Source organism: Sinocyclocheilus rhinocerous, unplaced genomic scaffold (assembly GCF_001515625.1).
Source record: "Sinocyclocheilus rhinocerous isolate Xijiao unplaced genomic scaffold, SAMN03320098_v1.1 scaffold1268, whole genome shotgun sequence".
Lineage (NCBI taxonomy): Eukaryota > Metazoa > Chordata > Actinopteri > Cypriniformes > Cyprinidae > Sinocyclocheilus > Sinocyclocheilus rhinocerous.
Window position 1 is genome coordinate 151,908 of NW_015664016.1, and position 10,489 is coordinate 162,396.

The window sequence follows — 10,489 nt, forward strand, 5'->3', positions numbered from 1 at the left end:
TTTTTTTTTTTTCTCCCAGTTCCAGTATTGGAGTATTCAACTAAAAAATTAGAATCCAAATTCAATAAAAAAAGTTGCTGATTCAATTAATACAGCAAACTTACAACAACTAAACTAAAACAATATGTTTGCTGTCGTGCTAGTGATGCAAGAAAAATAGTTCAAGCAGACCTTCTCATGTATTTCCTGCGTTGACTGAGCGTCACAGAACGCCACAGTGGCTAAATCCTTCAGGATGGGCATCTCTACGGTACAGTCCCTCCCGTCCAGCAGAGCGACCAGCGGCCGAGGATGCATCGGACCGTTCATGATTTGTGGCCTTATACCTACAAAGAGAGAGAGAGCGAGAGAAACGTGAACTTCCCGTTCGCCCCCATCCATGTGTCTTGTTGTCATGGAGATTACAGCATTTGGGCAGAGTTATGAATACATTTGATTTAATAGCCTTTGGGGAAACATCTTGTTCTCTGATTTCTGTCTTTTCACTCTCCACCATGTATTTAGAAAAAGACTTCAAATGAGAATTATTTACCAGAGTATTATTAAAAAATAATTGTGTGGGAGATGTTAAGGCAGAGCTGGGTTTCTCGGAGGGATGTGAGAGATCAGGGGTCTGGCACGCTTTAAATGAGCAGTGGACACATCAAACAGAAAGACAAATGACATGCTGGAGCGATCGCTACATCAGAAGGGGAGAAAATGTAGGTGCTCAACCAATCAATGTTCACAAAACTGTACCGACTGTTCATTTTCCAACCCATAAACAATTTCAGAGCTCTAAAAGCTTTTTTGGACAAGAACAACGAAGATAAACTTAAACTCAGTGATTTTTAAACAAACAGAGCCTGAGCAGAGCAGTACACGACCATTATCCAATCAGAGACATGCAGGGGAATTATCCAATCAGAAAGCAGCAGGGGAAATCTCGGCCCTTCAGCCATTTTTCACGGGCATCTCCACATTTACTCTGATCACAGAGCACAAAAGATCCTGACAAAACATCGATTTCTGACATGCAAGGCTTTTTATTTGTTATTGCCATCACAATTTCTCTGTCTTCCAGTTTTCTCCCAGCGGGGAGAATTTTTTTATATACCATCATGTTGTTTTAAAACCCATGACTTTCTCTCTTCCTTGGAACACAGAGAATTGTTTTTTCCATACAATGAAAACATATGGTGACCATTGGCTGCCAAGTTGCAAAAATATCAAACAAAAGAACCATAAAAGTAGTTCATATGGTTTGTGTGCATAATCTTCTGTACCATACAACAGCTTTATATGAGGAAAACTTTCCTTCCACCAAAGCTTTCAAATCTCATTTGCAATCACATACATTCAAATATGTTGCATTGTTTTGAATATTGGCAAAAGGCTTAAAAAATAAATCCAATAATATACATACAACTATACAAATATATTATATTATATAAATATAAATGTACCCAGTATTGGGGCATTTAATCGTTTGGTGATGTTTAAATGTTTAACATATTGAGATATATTTTAAATATTGGGTAAATGCTGAAATAAATAAATAAGTAAATAAACAAACAAAGAAACAACAAGATAGTCAAATATATATACGTATATATATATATATATATATATAGAGCAGTACACGACCATTATCCAATCAGAGACATGCAGGGGAATTATCCAATCAGAAAGCAGCAGGGGAAATCTCGGCTCTTCAGCCATTTTTCACGGGCATCTCCACATTTACTCTGATCACAGAGCACAAAAGATCCTGACAAAACATCGATTTCTGACATGCAAGGCTTTTTATTTGTTATTGCCATCACAATTTCTCTGTCTTCCAGTTTTCTCCCAGCGGGGAGAATTTTTTTATATACCATCATGTTGTTTTAAAACCCATGACTTTCTCTCTTCCTTGGAACACAGAGAATTGTTTTTTCCATACAATGAAAACATATGGTGACCATTGGCTGCCAAGTTGCAAAAATATCAAACAAAAGAACCATAAAAGTAGTTCATATGGTTTGTGTGCATAATCTTCTGTACCATACAACAGCTTTATATGAGGAAAACTTTCCTTCCACCAAAGCTTTCAAATCTCATTTGCAATCACATACATTCAAATATGTTGCATTGTACATTTGACATCAATTCTTGTTTTCTAAAACACTATAAAATTTATCAAAAGGTTTTGTGCTTAAAACAAGAACATTTTGGTATCATTATAGTTTTTATTTTTATATTTTCCATTTGCATTTCAATTTTAGTTACAATTTTAGATTTAGATTTTTTAATTAAACCAAATTAAAATTAGAAATGTTGCTTTGGCAGCTAGCTGAATTGTTTTTTTATTTTCATATTTACATTTATAAAATGTTTTATTTTTTATATTGCATTTTATTTTCAGTTAACATTTATTTTTAAGTAATGAAAATGTTTATTTTTTGTGGTTTTGATTATAGTTTCAGTTTTAAAACAATCTTGTTTTCTCTTAAAATAAATATTTCTTGTTTAAGCATAAACTCAATTTATGAGCACCAATTTATGAGTTCATAATTTGAACACCATTGGTTCTTATATGTCAGGTGACCAATCACAATGTGAAAAGACCAAATATGCATTATATTTGAAAGCTACATGCAAAGAGAAGCAAACAATCACTTAAATTTTGGTCTGTTCGTAATAAATTTGAATTTAAATGTGAAATTTTCTATTCAAACATTACTTTCAAAGTGCTTTTTTGGAGGAGTAAATTATGGCTTTTGTTAAACAGACAAAGCAGCGTGGAACATTTTACCAAACATCTCCATTTGTGTTCCATCATAAAGTTTGTAACAACACAAAGGTAAATAAATAATACGTTTTCAGTGAACTATCCCTGCATTGCATGTGAAACTATTGAGAGTGAGTGAGCGAGCGAGCGAGAGAAATGTAATACGCTCTTTGAAATCCCTTGAACAATAAAAGTCTGTAAAAACAAAAGGAAATGAGGAGATTTTTCCATGGAGCTGCATTGACCTGGATTGTGTGTGTGTGTGTGTGTGTTAAATATGGCAGCGTGTACATCACACCGTATGTGTGAGTTTCCCCACCTCTTGCTTAGGTGTGCCGCTGTGATTTTAATAAGTGTGTGTGTGTGTGTGACACAAGCAATCTTGGATTAAAAAAAAAGCTGGCAGCCAAGTGCCTCGCCTCACTGTCAACTGCTGCTTGTGGTTACCAAGCAACCTCATCTCGAACCGTCACAAAATAAACACACACGAACACACATGCACACAAACAATCTTTCTGACAACACACAAAACACGCTTTTTTGCTCCAAACCAAATAGAAACTTGCAGGAAAAGCAGTTAAAACAGTCAGCTCACTGAATGGCAGTCCAGGACCTGAAATAAACCAGGTGCATGTGTGAGTGTCTAATAAGAGCGTATCTGTGCTGCGTCACTTTTTCTTCTCTCTCCACCCCTCCTGATCTATTAGCCCGGGATTTGGCTGCCAAACACACACACACACACAATTGATAAGGAGTCAGGCTCACAATGCACTGTGTGTGTTTGCACACACAAACTAGTTTGCAGATGTGTCACAGAGAGCAGCCAAGACATGGGTTTGTGACACCACTGAGAACTGCACACACACACACACACACACACACGCACGCACGCATGCATGCATGCATGCAAACACACTCACGCACACTTTTTCTTTTGGCCGATTTCGGAAACATGCGTCTTGCCTGGAAAATGCTGCCTCCACATTCCTCCCATGAAGAGCAGCCCAAAAAACGGGGGAGAAAAAAAATGGAGGGAGGTGGCAGCGGAAAAGCTTTCTCCTGTGATTGTGTCCTGGGGGTCTCTCCCTCCTCTCGCTGTCTGTCTGTCGCTCGCTCACTGCCCCATATGTGGGTAAGCGGAGATTTCTGCTCGTCTTCGGTCAGTCGCTCAGAATGGGAAGCGTTCAGAGACGGACAGAGGAGCCTGTTGTTTTCATTCCTTGTTCTCGTTCTAGCCTCTCGCTCTGGGTTTGTCCATCTTGATTGCCATTTTCATCCCCCTCTCTCTCGTCTCATTTTAGAGCAAACCTCTCAAGGTGAAAGAGGAGAGGAATAATTACGCCTGGCCGAGTCGAGGAGAGTCACGGAAGAGGGAGAGGGTCAAAAATTCCCACACGAGTGCCAGTGCAAACGAGTTGTGCCGTTCCACTCCTCACGCTTCCAATCACTCCCACTTCTGTTGCTCTTTTTTTTTCTCGACCCACTCCTTTTTTTCCCCCTCAACCGCACTCCCTCGCTCTCAAATTTATGATTTGGAGACCACAGTGGTTAGAGACTGCCAGCCTCTCCCTTCCACTCACATCTCTCCGCCTGCCTTTCTTTCTTTTATTTTCTCTTGCTCTTTCTGCCTCTCTTTTATTCGCCCTCCCTCTATGCTCAAAAATTACAGTCACGTCTGTCTGTTAAAATGGTATTTATTTGGCTTATGCAATGTGAACACTGTATGTGTGTGAGCTTTGTGAAAGAAGCAAAATTAAGGTTAAAGAAAAACAGTGAAAAGAACAAACGGAAACGAAAAATGACCAAACTAACAAACGAAAGAACAAGCTAAAAAAAAGAAACCAAAGAAAAAAAATATTTGTTTGAAAGAACAACAAAGTAATGAAAGAAAGAAACAGACTTACATTTGAACAAATTAAAGAAAAAACAATGCACATAAAACAAATGAACAAACAAAAACAAATGCAAGGTAAAAACTACTGAATGACCAAAAACAAACAAAAAAGGAATGATTGAAAGACTGATAGTTTGATTGATTGATTGATTGATTAATCAAGTAATGAATGAACAAATATATGCTTGAAAAAAATTATTGAACAAAAAGAATTAACCAACAACCAAGCAAACAAACAAGGAATAATTGAAAGACTGAAAGATTGAAACATTGTTTAACTGATTGATTATCAATCAGTGATTGAATCAGTCAATCAATCAATCAAGTAACAAATTGATGAATGAACAAATATATATTTGGGGAAAAAAAACAGTTTGAACAAACAAATGATCCAACAAAAAAAGGAAAAAAGGAAAAAATTAACAAATGAACAAACTAAAAAGGCCTAAACAAACAAAACAAAAAAATAAATAAATAAAAGAAAAACAACAAACTACTGACCAAAAATGGAAAAAAATGAATGAATTAATGTCAAATGAATGAAATAAATATTTTAAAAATGACTGACAAAATAATAACCAAACAAACAATGAAAAGAACAAACAAATGAATGAATGAATAAATCAACTAAAAAACTAATAAAAAAAAAGAACAGACCCAAACTAAAGAACAATCGAAAAAATGTGAACAAACTAATGACCGAACAATAAAAATAATAAATGAACGAACATCAAATGAATGAAAGAACAAACATCGAATTAATGAAAGAATAAATAAATCAACAAATGAAAGGACAAACTATAAAATGAACAAACTAACCACCAAAGCAAACGAGCAAACTAATTATTGAACTAATGAACACTACATGAATAATAACACTTGAAAGGAAACAGAGCGTACAGCATAGTGCAGACACAGACACAAAAGACGTGTAGCTACTAGCTGCTCACATTGTAGCTGAATGAGTGATTTTAAGCTACTTACGACCAAATGAGCACACCGTCACAGTGGCCAATACACGCCGTCCCAAATCACTTTACAGGATTTCCAGTGAAAGTCAAGACATTCGCCACACTTTTCAGAAAATACACACACGGAAAGGAATTTAAGGCTGCTGAACAGTCACCATATGAGCGGAGGGTCACATAACGCACAGCTGGTCAACACAGAGGAACCAGATCAACACCATTAGTTTGACATAACAACACAATATCAGCCTTACAGGGGACTTGCCACGGAAAACAGGATTTTCCTTGCGCATTTAAAATCAAAGTGTACACATGCATACTGTTGTTCACAACACAAAGCATCCCCCAGTTCAAACAGAAGATTTATGGAAACGATCGTGTAGAAACGAAATCGTGTTTATGATGTAACAATGAGCTCATTAACATATGCCCGCCCACATTTACATATCAACACCTATTAGTGTTTACAAACATTCCACACCTTGATGACAGTATGAAGCACACTGGTTAGACAATCATAACAGAGATCATTTACATGAAGTCTTAAAGTTACAGTAGGAAAAACAGCATGTATGAGGTGTATTAAAAGGATCAGAGAGAGGGTAGAAAATGGGCATTAAAAACTAAATTATCACTGCTTTTGGGACAAGAAACCTTGACAGACCTCATAAAAGTGGAAAAACTGAAGCATGACGTGTCAAATCAATTATCAAATCACAAATTGTGATTAACTGTCACCTGTGGGACACTTGGCGCTCTGTTTTTGTTGTTGTCCTTTTCCTCTATCAAATCTTTTAGTAATCATCATAAATTATATATCATTTAAAAGCTTAGAAGCCCAATGGAATTGGTACTTTAAAATCTTTTGGCGGTCTCCTCCCCCTTAGTGGGCGGTGTCAAGTGTCATATTACAAAATGCATTACGGTCTTTTAGAATCAAACCTTTTTATAATCTTGACAAAAAACATATCATTGGAAAGGTCTGAGTCTCAGGATTCCATATTTGGTGGTAGGACAACCCTAACCCTAACCTATTCCGAGATAGAATTAATATTTACAGAGAAATCTAGACATTTGTGACAGAAAAATGCATACATTTTTTTATGGAGTTTGGATGGCACCCGGTGGCTGTTTGTGGTATAACTCCCTAAATAAAATCTTACAGGAATATAAATTTTTTTCATATCAACTTCAAATTTGGAACATAACTTATTTAGACATAAGGCTTTAATTTTATACCAATTTTAGAGTACAACATGTTATGTAAAATATTTACTTTTAAATATTTACTTTAATTTTATTTTATTTTATAAAATAAAATTAGTATAGTGCATTTTCTTTACAGTAAATGTAAACTTCTATAACTTTTTGATACTTTAATTCCACTTTTGCAATAATCTGCTGATTTTCTTCTTTAAAAAGAGACCAACCTTAGGTCTGTATTCCAAAGTGTTCATAAATTTAAGTTTGGATAGTGCACTTTCATGCCTATTTTTAAAAATGGGGGGTGACAGTTAAGGGGTTAATTAAATAAATAAATGCACTGTGTGTTTCAAAGTGAAGCACAGCACTGTGTTCATTTACATTCAAGCAGCTCCTGATCTGGTGTTTTCACGATAAAAACGGCACAAACTCATCTCATGCGTGAGTTTGGGGTTAAATATTAGTTATGTCATTTTACAGTTGTACTGTAAAAAATATTATTATTGTTATTTTTTCATAAATACTAGATGTTTTATTTTACAGTAAAATATTCCAAGAGTAAAATTTCTTATTTTAAATATTTTTAATAATAAAATACTTTATTATTAATTAACTGTTATTATTACTATTCTTTTGTAGTCAAATTGAGATATAGTCAAAACAGTTTGGAGATTTAATTATTTATTCTCAAACACAATTTTTATCATGGAAATCACAATTATATATTCCCCCAAAACATGCTGACCAAGAATACAACTTCTTTAAACTGTTTTGAATTACTTTAAAGGGGTCATATGATGCGATTTCAATTTTTCCTTTCTCTTTGGAGTGTTACAAGCTCTTGGTGCATAAAGAGGATAGCAGGCAAATCACAGCACACCTCGCTTTTTCAGACCGATGAGCTTTGTAAAAATCGACGCGTTTCAAAAAGGCGGGGCATAGAGGAGAAACAATAATGTACAGTATGTGGAAAATAATGTGTTTTTTGAACTTTAAACCGCATAAACACATTTCATTACACCAAATACACAAAATAATGTTCTTTTTAGCAGCATCATATGACCCCTTTAAGACTGAACAATAAGTTATTTTTGGCAACAAAACAGAACTGCAAAAATAATAATCATTTTCATAACCTGTTTTAAACACCTGTCCATCCTTCACCCTTCTTCATTCTTCCAGCCAAAAGTCAGAATGCAATTCCTTTTGGTGCTGATGAAAATGACACCCTTCACCTTACATACGTTATTACACAATGACACTAAATCTCAACTGTTACTTTATAGTGATGGGCAAGCAAACCTGGTGTGGTGACCAAACAAGAGAAAACAAACACGTTAACACAGATAATTAGCCCAACATTCAATCTTCATTCTCACCCTCTTGACGCGAACACACACACACACACACACACACAGCAGATGTGATCTCTCTCACTCGGTTTCATTCCCCAAAATACTTTTTTCCCCTCTATTCATTAGTTTCACATTCTCTCGCTCCCTCCTTCTGTTAGTTCTCTATATGACAGGAGCCATCTGGCCTTCCAGAACAAGAGATTGGACCGGGGAACGAGAGGTTTACAATGCACACACACACATGCACACAGCTGTGTTTTGTTACACTAAAGACAGAGGCTCTTTATGAGGTGACAGTGCTTAACATTAGGGGTAGAGTTACAGCAAAAACAGACACATGTATACACCAACAAACACACACACACACGGTTACAGTCAAAAATAAAACAAAATCAGATGAAAACATAAGAGTGATTCATTGGTGCATGCTACTGTGACCAATCGCTCTTATTTTCAACTCTTTTCTTTTAACCACCTGACCTTATATAAGATTATATAACCACCTTTGATATTCAACACCCACTTTTCACAATCCAATCAATTCCTGAAGTCCCAGTCTACTTTTTTCTTGTTTCATTAGGAAATACTTCACATCGTTTAAACAAAAATGACTTGAACAAGTTTCTTTGAGCAAATGTACACATGTAAGTCTGTCCTTGCAGGTATAGAAATTCACACAGCATTCAAAGTATCAGACAATTCTTTCATGTCTTTTTTCTTCTATAGTTTGCATTGAATTAAAGTGCCAAACAATTTCAGGCCCATCCAACATTTGCATCTGCTTGCGCTGTCTGTGTTCATACAGAGATCTGCCTCTCCATCTACGAATGAAACTCAATCTCCATGACCTTTTCATTTTCTCACAATGAATAATTCACCGGGACCTGTTTGCTATCTCACATTGTCTCAATCTCACATTGTCACACACACACACACACTCATCTTTTGCATGGTACAGTACATCTCTTTGTTTCTGAACTCTTTGGTATTACGCTGGGATCAGGGTATTATAGGTAACTAAAACTAAAACCATAAAACCATTTTTGTTACTTGAAATAAAATATAACTTTAACTGAAATAATAATAATAACAATAATAATAAAATAAAATATTTAAAAATAAAAAAAATTCAAATGGCTGCCAGAGCAAACTTTCATATTAAATTTTGTATTAAAAACACACAACTAAAATTTAAAAAACTGAAAATAATTTTTTTTATTAAAAATATTATTAAACACTGTAATAGTATCTCAATGATACTAAAATAACCCTGGCAGAGATCAAATATATATACTTGGTAGTAGGGCTGTGCAATTAATCGAAAAACAATTTCGATTTCGATTTTGGCCTCCAACTATTATGAAAATACAATAATCGAGATAAAACGATTATATAAGTATATTTATTCATGTTTTTAAAAGCGTGAAAGAGAACTTGCGCTACAGTCATGTCAATGTCAATTTTATTTCTATAGCACAACTAAACACAACAACAGTTGACCAGTGTGCTTTACTTGTTTACCTTCGTCGGTCATGTAATAAATGAACATAAAGAGTTGAGAATGTAAATACGCGTGTAACGGTAAATTGGATCCGTGCGGCTCTTAAAGTGACAGCGGGCTATTTTCCTGCTGCGACTGTGTGCTTAATATTAATCAAACAACAAAAGACAAATTCAAAATCACACACTGCTCTTGAGTGAAGGACTTTTGGAGCTTTAATAAGAAACAAAAAAGTTTAATTCTTACAGTGAAGACTATGCTGTTTTAGATATGGTTGGAGCAAATCTAATATTGGAGGGTAGTGCATATATACGCTCAGAGATGGAACAGAATACGGACATGTAAAGTCATCTTTTGGCTCAAGGTGCGTGCCTAAACGGTCAAATACACGCAAAAATGTGTCAAAATGCGGCGCTTAGTGATTATTAAGCTGTATGTTTCTTTTATAAATATGATAAAACTAAAGACTTTTTGGAGATATAAAGGATGCAGTACTACTCTATAGGTACTCAAGATTAACATGAGATTGGGTGAAACTGTGTGTGTTATCTCCCCTTTAAAGCACAGTTTGCTTCATTTGTATCTTTTTATTCTATTGTATTTGTCCTTTTCTTTTTTATTACTGACAGTTTAATTATTTTCAATAATTTTTAGGACTTTTTGTTTGTTTGTTTGAAATTCCGCTGGTCTCTACAATGTAGATGTCATAGTAACTTTATTTACAGGAAATATATATTTGATATGTATCACTATCTTTAAATAAATCACTCATATAAAGTTTTGGTCATATGGCCCCCTCATAATCGTGTTAAATAA

At 35.1% G+C, this 10,489-nt stretch overlaps 1 protein-coding gene across 1 annotated transcript in view; it reads right to left on the bottom strand.

Annotated features, from left to right (window-relative positions):
- LOC107729277 (C-terminal-binding protein 1-like) overlaps positions 1-10,489 on the bottom strand; it is a 27,620-nt gene that overhangs the window by 9,254 nt on the left and 7,877 nt on the right. Inside the window, exon 2 of the mRNA XM_016539736.1 lies at positions 172-326. Within this exon, the coding sequence (XP_016395222.1) occupies positions 172-326 (155 nt within the window). The remainder of the gene's footprint in view (positions 1-171; positions 327-10,489) is intronic.